Here is an 18,851-nt window from a genome sequence, read left to right on the forward strand (position 1 = left end):
AACGGATGGTTTTGTTTCATGAACTTCCTCTTGATTTGTGGTCGACACTTAGAGAAAATTCTAGGCATTGATTTGAGATTCTCTCCGAAGATGGATACAAATTCGGTGTCTTTATCACTATTCTTTTTAGAACATTTATATATTTAGTCATTTACCATATCTTTTAAGTCTTACCATGTGATCTTATTTGTAAACTTCCTTCAAAGCTTGTTTCATTGCACAGATAGATGCTTACTCCTTAAAAGTATGCTGAGTATGCTTGCTTATACGAAGAAAGAACTCAATTTTCAAACAGAAATAGCTCTCGAACTCCACAAGTAGATCTGAAAATTTGTGTAGCTAAGTGCTATACATGATAAAGTGCAAATGACTCGGATGCCTTTTTTAAGTTTGAACATACTAGTCATTCACGAATCACTAACTTAGTTTACTTATCAGCTTGGTTTCGTGGTGTAGTTGGTTATCACGTCAGTCTAACACACTGAAGGTCTCCGGTTCGAACCCGGGCGAAGCCAAATTTATAGTTTTTTTTTTCACTACTTTGGATTTGGCAGGCGTGAGCACTGGTTGATTCAAAAGATCAGGCAGTATAAATTGTTTGGAAATCGTTTATTTTTATGATGAAATCATATAGCTTTAGAACGAAACCATTAGGAAGTTGAATCGTCAAGCTCATAACCATTTTCAACCACCAAAGATTTTGGTATTTGGTAGTTGATTCTTTCTAGCTCATAACCATTTTCAACCACCTAAGATCTTAGAAGACTTCCACCTTTGTGTTCTTTAAAAGAACAATTAACACTTTTTTACCTTATCTCAAGTCTTACCATGTTCTTATATAAGTGGAGTCTTCCTTATCAAGAGTCAAAAAAGGCCTCAACGGTATCAGATGGGCGATAGATCGAAAATATTAAAAGGTCAGCGACAACCATAGCATCATTAAGCATATCCAAGATCATCGTCAAGCTATTAAATGGCAATCCAGAATCCATGTCCACAACATTCGAAAGATGATTACAAAGCTCGACAGCATTATATTCCATCATACGAAGAGATCCCAAAACTCCCAGGCCGACCTTCTCGCCAAGTTGGCTAGGCGGAAGAACCGTGAGATGAAGTGGAAGCATGTTCCTTACTTTTTATCTAAGCTTTATTGTAATGGAATTTTAGCTTAATTTAATATATCATTTTCAACAAATAAAAAAAAAAAAAAAAGAGTCAAAAAAGATATTCTAATAGCAAAACACACATTGTGAATAACAAAAATATCTTTCCCTTCTTGTTGTGCTTGTTTGTTTGGTCCTTGTCAATCTTTCCTGCTTTTTTTGAATACTTACTTAAATGAGTGGACCATAAAGACTTAAAAGTCAAGGAATTACAATTATTTTTCTCAACAAAATTAGTCTTATAGCTTTTTCCTGCAACAATAAATGGTCACAATATAATCACTTTTGAGAGGTGAATATAGAGAGAAAGAGAAGATATACTTCAACAAGAGAGTGAGAGAGACAGAGGAGGCAAATAGATATGCAGTCACCCACCTGTATGGGAGAAGCTTCACAAGCTTGCATTCATGGCTGCTGCTTAACTCCTTTACTCGGTTTACCTGCGGAACCTTGTTCAAACCCCAACAAGTCTAAATCCAAATTCACCACCACAGTTGCAGCTTCTCGAGTCGATTTCGCTTCTTCGACAACATCCTCTCTCTTTCCAAATACCCAATTCTCAAATCATGAATCTCTCCCTTCTATTACAGATTCCTTCTCACAATTCACTGAAGTTTACCCACAATATATCAACACCGAAAAAGCTGATCGAATTCGAGCAGAAGAATATAAGTACCTATCTCTCTCTAACCATGTTTGCCTTGACTATATTGGTCTGGGTCTCTTCAGCCACTCACAGCAAGAACTCACATCATCCTCACTAGCCATGACTGCTTCTACTTCTTCTCCTCCACCACCACCACCACCACCACCACCTGAAAGGTCAGAGTTCCCATCATTTGAAATCTCATATAAAGCTACAAGTTTGAATTCTCAGATACTTTATGGAGATAAAGAATCAGAATTGGAATCAGAAATCAGAAAAAGAATCATGGGTTTCCTTAATGTATCGGAAACTGAGTATCATATGGTTTTCACTGCGAATCGTGCATCTGCTTTTAGACTTTTAGCTGAATCTTATCCTTTCCAATCTAATAAGAAGCTTCTAACAGTTTATGATTATGAAAGTGAAGCTGTGGAAGCAATGATTGAGAAATCCAAGAAACGGGGAGCTCGAGTTATGTCGGCCGAATTTTTATGGCCAAGGATGAGAATTCACTCAGCTAAACTTAAAAAAATGGTATCTAGCAAAAAGAAAAAGAGGAAAAGAGGACTATTTGTTTTCCCACTTCAATCTAGAATAACAGGAACTAGATATTCTTACCAGTGGATGAATCTAGCACAAGAAAATGGATGGCATGTTGTTCTTGATGCTTGCGCACTTGGACCCAAAGATATGGACACTTTGGGTCTCTCTCTATTTAAGCCTGACTTCTTAATAAGCTCTTTCTATAAAGTTTTCGGTGAAAATCCGTCCGGATTTGGGTGCCTTTTTGTAAAGAAATCAACTGCAGAAATCTTGGAATCGTCGACCATGACTAGAAGCATTGGGATCGTAAGTCTTGTCCCTGTAAAAGAAACTGATGATCAACTAATGAATGATTCTTCAAGTTCATTCTCTGGTCCAATATCAGTTCAGGCTATGAGTAGAAGAAATTCAAGTTCAGCAAGAAGAAAGCAATCAGAAGAAACCCAAAATGGAGAAACCTCAACCGAAACCAATCCAAAACAAAAAGAACCAATTTCGTCTGAAATTGTTGAATTACAGAGTCCTGCAGAATATGAAGAAACCACCATTAGAGAAACTAAAGAGAAAACAATTATCAAATGCAAAGGTTTAGATCATGCAGATTCTTTGGGGCTGATTCTTATTAATAATAGATCAAGATGTTTGATTAATTGGTTGGTAACTGCATTAATGAAGCTTCAACATTCTTATTCTGAGAAAGGTATTTCTTTGATCAGAATTTATGGACCAAAGATAAAATTTGATCGAGGATTTTCATTAGCATTCAATGTGTTTGATTGGAAAGGAGAAAAGGTTAAACCTCTTCTGGTACAAAAACTTGCCGACAGAAACAATATTTCTCTTAGCTATGGATACTTGCAGAATATATACTTCTCCGAAAAATATGAACAAGAGAAGAAATTAGTCTTGGAAACCAAAAGCGACGAAATAGTGAAAGAAAGTTTCGGATACAAGAGAAGAGAGAAAGCTCGGGAGGGTATTACCGTTGTTACAGTTTCACTTGGGTTATTGACTAACTTCGAAGATACTTATAGACTTTGGGCATTTGTTGCGCAGTTTCTTGATGCAGATTTTGTTGAGAAAGAACGATGGAGATATACCGCACTTGATCAGAAAATTATCCAAGTATAAACAAACAGTATATTCATTTATTATTTCTTCTCAAATGTGGGTGGGTACTCAATAATAATTATATGAAGAACTAAACCTTTGATCTCATGTTTTTTTTATAAAATGTTCATGAAAAAATATGTTAAATTGATTGATACAAGCAACAAGCAAAATAAACTAAAAGAAAATTGATCAACAAAGTCCAGTAAGTTAATATAAGATATCTCCACAAAAAGAAACATTTTTGATCGAATAGTACACATCCAATCGACTCTTCTCTATAGTTTTTTTTGGTCTGTGTGTGTGACACCTTCCCAAACATCATTTCTTATCCCTTGACGTTTTTTGAGAACAAGAGGTCAAAACAGGGAAAGAGCAGGAGATGGAAGGAGGAAGGCAGGGTACAAAGCTCCACCAACCATAGATAAATACTACTAATAGATAACTGAAGTCATTTTCCAAATGAAGTATAAGTTAGGTAATTTATGGAATTGGAAAAATAGTACATGGTTATGTTAACTACCTTAAAATGTCAAGAAAAACCGGAAGGAAACTCGTTTGTGCAACAAGAATATGACTTGATGTTCACGCAAACAAAACTTGGCTTCATATCCCATTAAACAGACTAAGTATCATAATGAAGACCACGGATTGTATCTAATCTATCACTATCACACTTGAGGGTTTTCACAAGTTATCCCTAAGTATGAGCATACGACATTAAGATCATTCATAGTATCCGTTATATGAAGTCGAGATAAATACTACTGTGTCTTTGTCTTCCAATAATGTATCATGCTGCCCACTTCATTCCCACAGCCTTTATAAGGACTAGAGCCGTACCCTAGATCCTAAGCCCTAGACCACAAAGTCCAACCATGTCAACAAAGATAGAAACGAACATAGAAACAACTAGTAGGAATGTAATGTAAAAGTGTCCAGCCAATACAGCGAGGATATCGTTTGCTGCCAAAACTTACACATTATCTCCTTTCATGAACATTTCAGGTTTCCCTTTGATCAGATTAGACCGAACCAGGACAGCCAACATTGTCAACTGAGAAAAACACCAAAAACAGAAAGTGTCTAAGCTAAATTTTGGAGAGAGAGTGAGGGAGGTTGAAGTAACTTTTGCTTAGGGAACCACCTTTTCTTCTTTGACTTGATGAATATCATCATTGCGGTTATTCACTGATTTGTAAAGAAGTTCGAGTTCACTACTGCATCGGGAAATTATCAGCATCCTAAAATAACGACAAAGTAGAAGAGAAAGAATTACACATTACGCAGAATGGTGCAAAATTATAGTAATAAGAAAAGAGGAAAGGGATTGAATAGAATCCAATGTAGCCCTTTGTGTGGGGAGTACAAAGAAAACTCTATTTACTATATGCCTATTTTATACTCGTAATGACCGAAGTATTTTCTGTTTCATGAGATTCGTGAAAGTTTGAACGTTCCGCTTGCTTCCGCATAATAATGTAAGAGTTCGTATCTACATCGCGTGTGTAATTCGGTAACTCTAGGTAGGTTAATTTACATCTTGTGTACTTTATGTATCAATGTTTGATCTAATTTCAAAAAAAAAAGTTATAACTAAACACAAATGGTAGAATGACTAAATATAATGGCAAACTAAACACAACACAAATTCACTAAAATCTAAAAGAGATGAAAAGTTGAGAGATTTACATGAAAATATAGGTCTTTGTAAAATGCTAAGGAGTATATATTAGGATCCGTAAATGTTCATTAGTACAATGCCTCAATTCCTTGAAAATAAACATGCAAAGTATTATCAAAACCTAGGAATTTGAAATGTTGAGAGAATAGAGCAAATTTACCCGAATTGGAAGTTGAATTTTGAACTTAGATGTGGAGGTTTTTGAAAACCCTAGCTATTTGGATGAAGTTTCAACTCTGAAGCCATTGGCTTAATACAAATCAAAGTCATTGGCTTCTAATAGTTTCCAACATTTGTTTGCATCTCTATGGCTGATAGGGCTGGTAATGGGGCATAGCCTTTCCGGCTCGGGTACTTACTTAGCTGGGTTCGGGTCGGTCTAGCTGTCCAACTGAAAGAGCACATATTTCATCAGGTGGATCGGGTCAGGTAAAACAATGACAAAAGTCCCAAAACTGTCAAAACTGAAGAAATCAAGCAAAATTCGAACGGTGGATGTAAAACAATGTTTCTCTCGAAAGTGGTCGCTTGCGCCATGGTATGATCACTTTTGAGCCAAATTACACCGTTTAGACCATCACAACGGCATATTTTATAACAATTTCTACTTTTTAGTTGGTGTCCTATTTTTCAGAGTTTCTTCAATTTCGTTTCGCCAGAATTGCTTAGGATTAGAAAATCTTAATATTATAAAAATGGAATCCTCTACAAGTTTTAGGTGTTTAGTTCGATCAATAAATTTCAGCAGTTTCTCAATCTTAGGGAGTTTTTCATTTTTAAATTATTAGCCAATGTTCGAAAATGTTACCAAGTTTTCGGCTCCGTGAAATGGCAGCCTGCCGAGCTTCGTGGATCTTGGGAAAGAGGCGTTCGACAAAAATCTTCTTGATTCTTCTCTTCTTAAACTCTCACAGAAACAATTGTGGCGAAGGTGTTGGTGGTGGCGCGGGAGAGGGAGGTGAGGCCTTCTTGCACGATAGTACTAAGAGGTCGAAGCTTGGCGTATTCATTCAAGTTAAAAACAATGATAATAAGTTGATGTTCTGATTTTCTAAACATAAGATTTGATGAGCTTGTGATTTATTGGTTAGCAGAGATTAAAGAAAATAGTTCAACCTTTCAACAAGAAGAAAAAGAAAGGGAGCGTTAAGGGCACACTAAAATTTTATCTCATTCACCCATAGATAAAAAAAGCACACAAGTCAAATTGCAACTTTTACAAGTTTACACACAGTTTTACCATTAAAAAAGAACGGGTGTGCTACATGTACAAAGTCCTTGACAAAATTCTTGACTTAAGACGTTCAAAAAACAATCCAATGTTACATGCATGAAACTGGTGTATCAGAAAATGATGCCTGCAAATACACAGAAAATCAGATCAAAGTTTTGTGGAAGAAGATAAACAAGAACGGGAATGCAGCCCGTTCAACTTACCCTCAATCTTTCATAGATTATCTCCAGAACAGTATTTGAACTGCTCAACGTTTGTATCAATATGGAGATGGGTTTGGAGTTACTCCACATTGTGAAATTAAGGAATTGATTATGTCGATAATCGTAAAACACATTGAATAGAGAGAAATGTCAACTCCTTCCGTAAAGTCCTGGATGTAATTCAAAATAAATCCAATTAATGGGGCCATATGTACATGTAGTTTTGCTCGAGCACCTCTTACTGTATTTTAGATTATTCTCCTAACCAAAATGCTCGCTTTGGGCCACCACATTTGCAAGAGCGTCTATAAGAAATTCTACCAGTCAAGTACTCAAGTGTTTTAATCCAGGCCCATCCCGTAACTAAGAAAGCGCCCACGTTCAATGAGCTGCCTTGTTCTTAAGTTTTGGGCAACTCCTATCCTCCCTTGTTTAGCCACAACCAAATCTAGCTAGTTAGGATTGGGATCACTACTCAAAAGTTAGGGTGTAGAACTTGGCAGGTTAGTAATATTCAAACATAGCAGAGTTGCAGTAAACATGGTAACAAGTGCGTTTGTTTACTTATACCCTTTTATTTTGTTGAAAGTACCTGTAGCCTTTTAGGTTAAAATGCCGTTCCCTACTTCTAACCGGGTTTATGACTTGATCATAAACAATAAAGTTAGACCATTAAAAACTATATTTGAGAATTAGATGAGAGCAACCAATTCTTGTCTCCTATGGGGATTCATTTTTAGCTACAAATTAAATCAAACAAATGAGATTTTCTTAGATAAAGGAAGCGGGAATTAAGATCATTAAGTTATGGCAAGGTCGAGTACTATGGCAATCAGTAATATTCAACTATAACCTCAAGTAAAATATTACACAAGACCTTATTTTTTTATCCTAATTTTTAATCGTTCATACATTTTTCTAAATAAATAATGCCTCAAATTTGAAGTATTATTTGATTCTTACTAAAAGTTTTAAAGTCTTGCATTCTTGTTAGAGTATAAAGATCGAGATGAATCGAGATCCGTAGATATCCGTATCAACCGTCCAAGATATATGAAGATATTATTTATACTTATCCTAGATAGAGTCCTAGGAAAATAAGATACCCGAATCACTCTATAAATAGAAGTGACCTCTATGTATTTTACATTGAATTGAGTTGCATTGAGTCTTCGAGTCTGTAACCAATCAATCCCACAATTGTGGAAATAATATAATCCAGCCATTCATGGCTTTCTCCGTGGATGTAGGTCGTGATCCTCCGACCGAACCACGTAAACCATTGTGTTCTTTATTTTAGTTTGTGTTGTTCTATTCATCGAGGTTTTACCTTTTCACATGGTATCAGAGCTAGGCCCACACGTGATAGGCTTAAAAGCCACACGTGTTCCACGTCACCCGTAAAGAAAAAAAACACACGTGTTAGGCTCAAAGAACGCCACACGTGAGGGGGCGTGTGAGAATAGTCCCACATAGGAGAATGGGTAACTAGCAACCAAGAATATAAAGTATAGGTCCTCTCCACTCATTGCCAATTGGTTTTGAGTTGGATGGCCACAAACTTAACCTGGTATCAAGAGCAGGTTAGGCAATCCTGATCAAACTTTCGTAAATTCTCGATTTTTTTTATCGATTAAATTCATCAATCCTGTTTCATCAATTTCTTTTGCTTCCGCTATTTTCGACGATTTTCTTTCGTCGTGATTCTACCTTTGGGTCACTTCGTCGAGTTGTTGGACTCTTCCAAAATTTTCTGTTGATTATTACTCTTCTTGAAGCCAAGAAAAGAGATTAATTGATGGACTATTACAAAGTCTTATTTGAGTTCTCGTGCTTCAATCATCATGAGATATGAAGAACAAATCCCACGTGCATTGAAGGCTATTTCATCCGTGAGTTCTTGTTTTTTTTTCAAAACAAAGCCTAGTTTATTTAATTGATTCTCTAGTAAGTATAGAAATCTCCTGGATGGGTTTACAAAAATCTCAATCTCTTTCTCTCTCTTCCCATTGACAATGGTGAAGCTCCCTTTGATTTTGATTCTATGTGTTTTAGCAGTCTCTCCTTTTATTTTTGTTCCTGGAGAGATATTTGGTCATCTTCTTCAAATCTAAGGTTACTACTTTTTAATTTTATTTACTCCAGAAGAGACTAAATCCCGTTCAATGTACTTGTTTTTAGAACGAGAAGTTTCCCGACGTTTTTTCCAATCGTTGTGATTTCGTTATCAATCGATCATCTTCTTATGGATTTTCAAGAAGAAATCATATCCAAGATCATCTTGTGTAATCATTCTAATATTCGATGTGCTTCAAGCAATCCGTATTCCAGATTCCACAACTTTCCAATATCTTTTTACTCGCCTTAATATTGTCGTTCCATCGGCTGCGATGTGTTCACCTTAATCCATCATTCCCTCTCTTCTCAAAACGGTCTTTGCTGAATCGTTTCTTTTGCATCCGGATTAAGTTTCCCCAAGTTCCAACAATTTCTTTGTTGTATTTATCGTCCAATCATCACTGTCGTGGATTTGTTAATGAAGAGTCGCAAATTTCCACACATCATTGGAGGTCACTCTCTAATCTCACCAATTACACCACCTTCAAATCATATTTAGTAGGATATACTACTACAATTTTTGCTTCATCTCGATATTCATCGTATTCAATCTCTCGCCTCCAACGTTGTTTGATGTATTCAATGTTGTGATTTTTTTTTTCAAAACTAATTGAATTTTGGTTTTTCGAACTCCGTCTGTCCAGCTCACCAGAAATTGGATTGCGAACTTCCTTTTTTTGGCCGATCGACTTTCGCGGCTTTTCCTTCGACCAATCGAAATCCTTCATCTATTTGGACATCACCTTATTAGCCACCACTGATTTTTTTTTCCAGTTTTGTGAGTAATCATCCCTCTTCCTCTCGGTTTGTGATCCGACGAATATATCTCTCTCCTGATCATTCAAGATCGATAATTCCCATGGTGTAATCTCTCTCTCTCGGCCATAACCCTCTCTCTCGACTAAATCTCTCTCCCTCATGGTTTCTCTCACGTGAGTGTGAAATTTCACATGGTTTCTAGACGCTATCTTTCTGTCACCTATCTCTTCTTTTTGTGACACTATGTCTTCATCATCCTCTTCGTGGATCCACCGGTTCCTCTCTTCCATCATCAACTACATATGGTATCTGTTCCTCCTTAGTTTGTTGATAAATTTGAAGCTCACCTCCCTCTCATCAAATTTTTATTTAAGTTGGAGAAAGAAATAAAGCAAAGAAGAAAAGAATGAGATTCAAGCTTAAGAAAGACGATATTATTATATCAAGTTTATGTTTGATTACAAGTTCAAGTTGCAAACAAAAAATTTAGCACCATTGACAATTGTTCGACGTTAAACAAAAAATTAAAATTCAAGTTCAAGTTCAAGTTCAAGTTCAAGTTCAAGTACAAGTTCAAGTTCAAGTTCAAGTTTGAATCATATCGTATGCGAGCAACATCCATCTTTTTCAAGTTCAATTTTCAAGTTGGAAACTCCACAAGTTCCGCTTCCAACTTGAGGGGGAGTGTTAGAGTATAAAGATCGAGATGAATCGAGATCCGTAGATATCCGTATCAACCGTCCAAGATATATGAAGATATTATTTATACTTATCCTAGATAGAGTCCTAGGAAAATAAGATACCCGAATCACTCTATAAATAGAAGTGACCTCTATGTATTTTACATTGAATTGAGTTGCATTGAGTCTTCGAGTCTGTAACCAATCAATCCCACAATTGTGGAAATAATATAATCCAGCCATTCATGGCTTTCTCCGTGGATGTAGGTCGTGATCCTCCGACCGAACCACGTAAACCATTGTGTTCTTTATTTTAGCTTGTTGACGATATTAAGTCCAAGACTCGAAGACTCAATGCAACTCAATTCAATGTAAAATACATAGAGGTCACTTCTATTTATAGAGTGATTCGGGTATCTTATTTTCCTAGGACTCTATCTAGGATAAGTATAAATAATATCTTCATATATCTTGGACGGTTGATACGGATATCTACGGATCTCGATTCATCTCGATCTTTATACTCTAACAATTCTATTGTGACCCGTGTTTAATCGGAAATCAGATCAAATTAGACAACTTAAGATTAAAGTTAGTGGCCACATAAAATAGAAAGAATATTTTCAATTTAGGAAAAACACTATGATTTCCAGAGTGTATGGAAAGTCCCATAAACTTCCACCAAGTTTGGAGCAGAAAAACCTAAAAGGAGAACCAACATAAATGAAAATACAGAATAACTCTAGGGCCCATCCCAAGGTGAGTCATTTTCCTAACTAGTTAGGTAGAAACTTATTGACACCGTATATTCGTACCGTTTCAATCCCGCCTTTCCAGTCTAACAGTCATAAATTTCTACTTCCCTTTCCTCCTGATCTCGAGGCTCATCTGTGCCGCACTTTAGATTATGAATATTAGTAAGAACGGGATTTACACGGAAATGGAAAGTAAATATTTTATTAATGATGTTTGGTGAGAGTACGTGTCATCATCCTGTGAGTCTTGGGAGTTTTGTGTGGTAATCTTACCGTTGATCTACTTATAAATAAGTTGCTGTGGGCCTTCGTGGTGTACAGTGTAAAACTTTCTCTCTCTAAAATCTCTCTCTCTCTCTGTCTGTCTTTGGATGGAAGTCGGGATGTCTGGATTTGAAGGACAAAAGAAGGTTTGTTTGTAACATTTGTTATCTTCTTCCCCCTTTCTTTTACTGTTCCATTCTTTTCAATTTCTTATCTTACTAAATAGTAACACTTATAGAAGAAATCAGGAAATAGAATTTCAAGAACCCTTTTTCTTGGGGTTTAAAGATTCTACTACATCAGTAAAAACACCTCTGTTTCTAGTGTTCTACCCAATCTTTCAGTTTTTCTCTCTCTAAAAAACTCCAAATTTCTCTTTATTTTGGGTATACGTACTATCAGGGGTTCGAGATGAGGGATTTGAGTCAAGGACAAGAAGAGGAGGGAGGAAATTTGAATCGAACAACTTTGGTTGAAAGAGAAGAAGAAAGGGTTGATCGGAATATCATTGATCAGTCGAACAACACCCAACCAGGAACAGCAATGGTGTTTCTTTCTCCAAAAAAGGAACCGGCCGAACTGAACCTGCCGTTGGAGGAACCAACACAAAGACCAATTGAAGTTTCACCGGTGATACCTATACCGGCGCCGGTGCCGGAAACTATGGAGGGGGAGACCACAGGAGAAACACCAGCAAGAAAGGTTTCAGGGAAGGATCGTCATACTAAAATTGAAGGTCGAGGAAGAAGGATTCGCTTGCCTGCAGCTTGTGCGGCTAGGGTTTTTCAACTAACCAGAGAACTAGGTCACAGATCGGATGGTGAAACGATTCAATGGCTCTTAGAACATGCCGAGTCTGCTGTTATCTCTGCAACTGGAACTGGTACTGTTCCTGCTATTGCTATATCCGTCGATGGCACCTTGAAAATTCCTACAGAATCTCCGGTAGCTACCGAAGTCAGTGGTGGTGCTGGCATCGGTGGTAGCGGAAATGGTGAAAATACCAAGAAGAAGAACAAGAGGAAACGACCTGCTTCTGGTCAGATCAATGAATCTGGTAATGGGGTTTCAATTTCTTCTGGTTTAGCCCCAATTGGGACTAGTCCTGCTACTATGCCTGCCGGCTGGGGCGGTGGTGGAAATGACGGTGGTTCAATGTGGGCAGCTTTTAGTGGCGGAGCAAGCGTAATACCATCAAGTTTTCCTAATGGAATATTCTGGATGATTCCACAAACAACAACAAACGCCATTGCTGGACCTTCAAATCAAATTCAACCTCAGCTATGGGCATTTTCATCAGCATCACCTCTGGTTAATCTTTCTGCAAGACCCATTACTTCTATTGCTTCAACAACAACAACAACAACAACAACAACAAATGCTCCTTCTGTAACTTCAACAATGGTATCCAATTCGAGCTCAATAACAACTACTCATCTTTCTGCTGCTACTACTACTACTACAGCTACTGGAATACATACTCTTTCAGATTTTTCTTCGGAAGCTTATGAGAAAAAGGAAATTCAATTCATGGGTAAGTTGAAATCAGAGAAACAAGAGAAAAATCATGAATGAAAGCACATAATTGGGGAAATTTCAAGATTTAGATCCTCGGCGCTGAAGAAAATTTTGCTTAACTTTTTTGAATTCAGTATTAAAAAGGGCAAATTTTGTTTCCCATGATTCTTCAGAGCAAAGGCTCTAAGTTCTTGTTTCTCTTCAATCCGCCATTACTGAAACAATGAAAGCTTCACTTTTGTTTATTACTACTAATATTATTGCCTGTTCGTGTTATTCGCACGTGTGAAAATGTTGTTGTTTTGGGGGTGTGGAGTTCACATGAACAGTAAAAGTTAAAACTCGTGAACTGTGAGAAATTGTTTGACTGTGGGGGGCCCACCCCACCCTCTTCTTGTCACGTGATCGGGATGGTGTTTTTTTGGCCCCTAGGAAAGTTTCTTTTCTTTTTTATTAACCCCTAGGCAAGTTTGTTGGCCCCACAAAACAACGGTACCCCAATTCAAGCTCAATAACAACTCCTGCTCTTTCATGTCCGTTCCCAATTTTTAGGGTTTAGACTTATGGGAGTTGTTTGAAGATAGACGGTGGTTTATCGTTTGTTATTCAACTACAATTGAAGGTTAGTGTTTTGGCTGAAAATATAACCTAGGTTTTACACTATCTGAACCATATTTTGAAGGTTTTATTTTATTTTTTAGGGTTTGGTCCACTATATATATTATTGATTTGTATAGTTACGTTTTAGGCAAAAAATCTGCTAATTTCAAGTCAGAGGTTCTTAATCCCTGAAGTGGATAGTCCTCATTGACGAATCACCGAGGTCTCTCTCTTTGGGGGTTCTTAAAACCCTAATGTAGTTGGGGGTAGTTTATTTCTTCCTTTGCAGTAATTAATATGTTGTTTTCTGTTTGTTGGTTCTAATTTTGAAGTTAAAAAACTTTCTAGTCTTGAAAATTTGAACATTAGAAAAAATAAAATAAGATCAAAGCTCAGTTAATAGTTTAACTGAATGAACAGATTATGCAGTAAGAGTTGTGTTCAACGTGTTTGATAAAATGCTTTGACGAAGTAGCTTTACTACTTTTTTTGCTGAAAAATGTCATCTTGGTTTCCAAATTGGTCTAAGGGATTTTGCGAGAATATTTCACGAGTCCTAGAAAGTTTCGAACAGTAGAATTTTGAATGAAAGAGAAAAAGGCTGGCAATAGACTAGTTCCGTCAATCTGGCGAGAGGAGTATCCCTTGTCGTCATGGAAGCGTTTTCGTACCATGAAATTTGACAAATTTTCTTATATTAGAGGCAAAAAGTCAACAACCCTTGGTCGGAGTGGTTACCGAGGTGGTTTCCACCAGGGGCGGAGGTACATGAAGACCGAACCAGGCTATAGCCCGGGTCGTATCGGTAATTTAAGCAACAAAGTAAGGGTAATTTAGGGTTTAGTCGGGTGAAATTTATTTATTTATTTTTTTTCTCTTTCCTCATTCACGGGAAAGGGAAAGGGAAAGGGGAAGGGGAAACTTCCCAAACCGAAAGAAAGAAGGAACCGAGAGTACTTCTAAGCTCTAGGGTTTTCATGTTCAGTTCATCACTTGATTCACTTCATATCCAATCTTTACTTGCTCTCTTAAGGATATTTTGTGAAGACATCAAGGAGCCAAGTTTCTGAGTTGTAAGAAACTAGCCAACTAGGTTTTTTATTTGATCTCAAATGTTCACTTTCTCTCTCAAGGATTAGGGATAGTACTTTAATTTATTAATTATAACAATTTCACTCATGTTTGATGTTTCAATTCTAGCATGAAGTTAGAGTCTCTAATTTTGTTAGATGTTTAAATTTTAGGGGTTTTCTAAGTTTCCCATTCTAGTATTCTCCTATTCTGGCTTGAAATTATAGTCTCCTATTATATAAGTTAGATACTTAGGTATTATATGAGATATTAGACATACCATAGTCTAAATCAATGCAATTCTAGTATGAAATTAGAGTCTCTAATTTTGTTAGATGTTTCAATTTTAGGGGTTTCCCATTTTAGTATTCTCCTATTCTTGCTTGAAACTATAGTCTCCTATTATATAAGTTAGGTACTTAGATATTATATGAGATATTAGGCATACCATAGTCTAAATCAATGCAATTCCAGTATGAAATTAGAGTCTCTAATTTTGTTAGATGTTTTAATTTTAGGGCTTTCCAAGTTTCCCATTCTAGCTTGAAATTATAGTCTTCTATTTTGTAACTTAGATATTATATGAGATATTAGACAAACCATAGCCTAAATCAATGCAATTCCAATGTTTTAGGGACAATTGGAGGTGGAGGATTGATGAAATTCCTATTACTTTATAAGTTATAAATCTTAGAGAAGTTTGAAACTAATTCATTAGTTGGTGACTTGATGTCTAAATACTCATCCATTGACATTGTTAATTGATTCATAGTTAGCTTTAGTTCATTAGTTTGAATTCTATTCTTTGAAAGATCGTAGGGCTCAACTCAAGTAACACAATTATATATCTCAAGTGGCGTTCTTTTGATGGCCGGATAATATTTCATCTTAGTGGTTTTTTGTATCTTTTGGTAGTCTTATGTTTCCACCTTTCTTTTGTACGTATTTTATCATATTTCATGAGATATATAGCAAATCTTTTAAATAGGTACACATTGGTCAATGTAAATGTTACTTAAAGTTTTATATTAGTATACGAATATTTTAATGAATCAATTCATTTCTAGTCTCAAACTTTTCCATGAAACATTATATTTTGTCAGGTACCAGATTGGAAGGCCAAGTTATTTCGCAGATACGGGAAGGGAAAAACGATCATTTTCGCGATCAGGTATTACTAAATTTTATCTATTGTGAACTATTTAATTTTCTTTTTCAGAAAATTTACATAAATGTGAGGTGCTCGTTATTGTTGTCACTAGAAATTGCCTTTAAATAACACTTTTACATGTATCCTAGGTATAAACCTACTTATAGTGACTTTTAGTTAAACATTTTGGCTACCATAAAATTAAAGCTTAGCCTTGGTCAAGTTGAAATCCTGGCTCCGCCCCTGGTGGTTACCAAGGTGGTTTCCACCCTCTAGGTCTCAGGTTCGAGAAAGGATACTATATTACCTTTCTAAAAAAAATATATTGGAGCCAAATTTTATCTGTTTTTCTTCTTTTTTCTGAAATTTTTCTTGCTCATTGCAACATATTATCCCGTTGAAAACCATTACTAAAATCTAGGTTTAGCGAACAAGATTTATTTAGGTTCAATTGAAATATTAAGTCGTAGGTTCTGTAGTTGATTCACTTTGAAACTTGTTGATTCATTATGGGATGCTTCTTCTTGAATTAGTATTTTTACCTTTAGTACATGAATAAATCTTTTTTAAAATTTTAACGAGTTCTAGTCTTTTGGTGTTTCAGGTAGGTGACTTTCAACTAGTAGCGTGATATCTCGGCCCAATAGCCTTAAACTCTCCATTTTGTGTTATTTGACATTCTCTAGTAAAAATGAACGATATGTTAGTTGTTCCCGAACATATTTTCAAAACATTACTTGCCTTTGCTAATTCCTCCACCTTAGAAGAATCTCTAGAAATCCTCATCGAAACTTCTAAAACGGCGGATGGGCGGTCTAACCTTGCTTCCAAGAAAGTTCTCCATGTAGTCCTTGAGCTCACAAAATCTCTCATATCCTCTCCAGCCCATAATCTTCTTTTTTCCTCTTTGAAACTTCTTAGAAACCTCTGTGCAGGAGAGATCTTGAATCAAAATTCCTTCTTAAAGGAAAATGGGGTCAACATCATTTCAAGTGTTTTCGGTTCCCTGATTTTTGGTTCGGATTCCTCTTACGAAGTCGCCCGAATTGGATTGCAGCTTCTAGGCAACGTTTCTTTGGCAGGAATAGAACATCAAACTGCTATTTGGGCTCAATTCTTTCCTGTCGTATTTGCTGATATTGCTAGAGTCCAGAAATTGGAAATCTATGACATATTATCGATGGTTTTATACACTTGTTGTGCTGAAAGTCATGAAAGACTGAGACAACTTTGTGGTGTTAGCGGCTTACACATTGTTGTGCAAATAATAAAAACTGCTTCAAAAGGTAACTCACCAATCTTTTATATTCTCTGTTCGGGTTACTTATGCTTTCCTGGATAAATAATTTGTGTTTTTCCTAATTCAATTTGTTTACATTCCTTTACTAGCCGATGGTCTTAGAGAATATTGGTTGACGAAGCTTCTTGTGAAAATCTGCCTCGAAGAATCTTATTTTTCTCCATTACTTTCTGAGTTGAACTCCGCTGGTGTTATAGATGGCGGTGATGAATTTAAGTACACAGACAACATTTTCACACCTGAGACTGTATTTCTGATGAGTATCCTCTCAGAGAGTTTGAACCAACAAATTTACGAAATTGTTGTTTCTGACAATTTTGGACTCGCTGTCCTTGGAATTCTGAAGAAAGTAATCGAAATAGTTGATTTTACATCAAGATGTAAATCTGGTCTTCCGACTGGTTCTCCAACAATTGACGTTTTAGGGTATTCGATCACCATTCTGAGGGACATTTGTGCACAAGTGGATAAGAGAACCTCAGAAGCTGAAAATACGGTTTCTAATGTTGATTCTTTACTATCATCAGGACTTCTTGATCTTCTCTTAGATTTACTTCGCGAACTTGAACCTCCAGCTATAATCAAGAAATGTATTTCACATGATAACAGTTCTTCAGGAATGAAGGTTTGTCCTTACAAAGGATTTAGGAGGGATATTGTTGCTGTCATTGGGAATTGCTTGTTCAAAAGGAAGCATGTACAAGATGAAATTAGAAGGAAGAATGGTGTTCTTCTGTTAATGCAACAATGTGTAACGGAGGAAGATAATCCGTTTTTGAGGGAATGGGGAATATGGTCAGTTAGAAATTTGCTCGAAGGAAATGAAGAGAATCAGCGTCAGGTAGGGGAGTTGGAGGTTCAAGGGTCTGTTGAAGTGCCGGAACTTACTGGGTTAGGGCTTCGAGTAGAGGTGGACAAGAATACTCGCCGTGCTAAGCTTGTGAACATTCCATCAACTTAGATACTTTGAATTCTCTACTCAAAATGGAGTTCCAAAATCTGTTACCTTGATGTATTTATTTTTTTAAAATTAGATTATAGTATTCTAATCAAGTGCTAAAAATAGGACAATGATATTGGCCTTACATTCATCGTCTATTGTTAACTTCTTTTTGGATTTCCATAAATACTCTTATTTTCATTACTTCACATGAATCAAAGTGTTTCTCTCTCTTCTTCATCTTCCCCAAATTGTTTCTCTCACTAAAATCAATTAAACAACTCTGTCTCTCCCCCTCTCTCTAAAATCAATCAAATTGTTTCTCTTTTCCAGCCTGTAGTTACTTGAACATCAAACATCGTTTCTTCCCTTTCTCTGATATCCGTTTTCATCTGGAGAAGTACGATCTCCAATATCTTCTCCGAATGATGAAATTATTGTTTCTTTACCGTTTTCGTCAACAAACTTCCTAGACATGTTGAAATCTAAATAAATTTACGAAACGTCTTTAGTAAGAAACCCTTCAAAGAAAACCTTACAGATTGATTGCTTTTCACTGCAAACAACACAATTCCATTTGTTAATGTTCTTCTTCTCTTGCTTTCACCTGAATCATCGATCATTAACAACGTTTTCATTTGATGCGTTGTTCAACAAAATAATCCTCCAAATGGCAGGATTGGCTTAAAAAAAATGATGTGTTGTTCAGAAAAATAATCCTCCAAATGGCAGGATTGGCTTAAAAAAATGATGTGTTGTTCACCAAGGATTGAAACGACATGTTGTAACCTTGTTTGTTTTCTTGGATAATGAGTACCTTGTTTATTTGGTTCTTCCAAAGTATTATCTCGTTGGATTATTTCCCAAATAGCCCCAAACTTTGTGACCGGTTTTCTGCCAAGCCCCCTACTTTATCAAAAATATCTAGATGGTCCCCTTTTTGAGATTCCGTTATAACACCGTTAGCTAGTCATCATTTCTCTCTCTTCCATCTCATAACCTCTCTCTGCCACCTCGTCTTATTGCCACCTCATCGTCTTCACCGGCGAAAGTCGTCGGCCGGTCAATTTTCCGGTCGACGACCTTCAAACCTAAAAAAAAAATCCTCTC

The 18,851-nt window shown here is 36.4% G+C and overlaps 3 protein-coding genes and 1 non-coding gene across 4 annotated transcripts; all 4 read left to right on the forward strand.

The window, feature by feature from the left end:
* The first annotated feature begins 441 nt into the window (after positions 1-441).
* On the forward strand, positions 442-515 carry TRNAV-AAC (transfer RNA valine (anticodon AAC)). The gene has a single exon. It is a non-coding gene; the product is annotated as a tRNA-Val (tRNA).
* Positions 516-1,371: 856 nt separating this feature from the next.
* On the forward strand, positions 1,372-3,573 carry LOC147534415 (uncharacterized). The gene has a single exon (XM_086648506.1). It carries the CDS (start codon positions 1,528-1,530, stop codon positions 3,484-3,486), a length of 1,959 nt encoding a protein of 652 aa, XP_086504632.1. The 5' UTR covers positions 1,372-1,527; the 3' UTR covers positions 3,487-3,573.
* A 7,636-nt stretch (positions 3,574-11,209) lies between these two features.
* On the forward strand, positions 11,210-12,956 carry LOC147534416 (transcription factor TCP19-like). Its single transcript, XM_086645601.1, has 2 exons — positions 11,210-11,308; positions 11,565-12,956. The coding sequence occupies exons 1-2, from the start codon at positions 11,270-11,272 to the stop codon at positions 12,735-12,737; spliced, it is 1,212 nt and encodes a 403-aa protein (XP_086501727.1). The 5' UTR covers positions 11,210-11,269; the 3' UTR covers positions 12,738-12,956.
* Positions 12,957-14,048: 1,092 nt separating this feature from the next.
* Positions 14,049-17,945, forward strand: MEE50 (ARM repeat superfamily protein). The gene is made up of 5 exons (XM_086650124.1): positions 14,049-14,085; positions 14,359-14,417; positions 15,453-15,522; positions 16,437-16,787; positions 16,891-17,945. The coding sequence occupies exons 1-5, from the start codon at positions 14,049-14,051 to the stop codon at positions 17,760-17,762; spliced, it is 1,389 nt and encodes a 462-aa protein (XP_086506250.1). The 3' UTR covers positions 17,763-17,945.
* Positions 17,946-18,851: the final 906 nt, after the last annotated feature.

The sequence above is a fragment of the Eschscholzia californica genome, unplaced genomic scaffold (genome assembly GCF_041429995.1).
Source record: "Eschscholzia californica isolate CP2 unplaced genomic scaffold, dmEscCali1.0.p SCAF_6, whole genome shotgun sequence".
NCBI classification, from domain to species: domain Eukaryota; kingdom Viridiplantae; phylum Streptophyta; class Magnoliopsida; order Ranunculales; family Papaveraceae; genus Eschscholzia; species Eschscholzia californica.

Excerpts from the sequence above, each read along its gene's own strand:
- LOC147534416 (XM_086645601.1), top strand. The coding sequence starts at position 11,270 with ATGGAAGTCGGGATGTCTGGATTTGAAGGACAAAAGAAG. Across the intron at positions 11,309-11,564 it reads GATTTGAAGGACAAAAGAAG|GGGTTCGAGATGAGGGATTT; the intron begins GTTTGTTTGTAA and ends ACGTACTATCAG.
- LOC147534415 (XM_086648506.1), top strand. The coding sequence starts at position 1,528 with ATGCAGTCACCCACCTGTATGGGAGAAGCTTCACAAGCTTGCATTCAT.
- MEE50 (XM_086650124.1), top strand. The coding sequence starts at position 14,049 with ATGAAGACCGAACCAGGCTATAGCCCGGGTCGTATCG. Across the intron at positions 14,086-14,358 it reads CTATAGCCCGGGTCGTATCG|AAACTAGCCAACTAGGTTTT; the intron begins GTAATTTAAGCA and ends CTGAGTTGTAAG. Across the intron at positions 16,788-16,890 it reads AATAAAAACTGCTTCAAAAG|CCGATGGTCTTAGAGAATAT; the intron begins GTAACTCACCAA and ends TTCCTTTACTAG.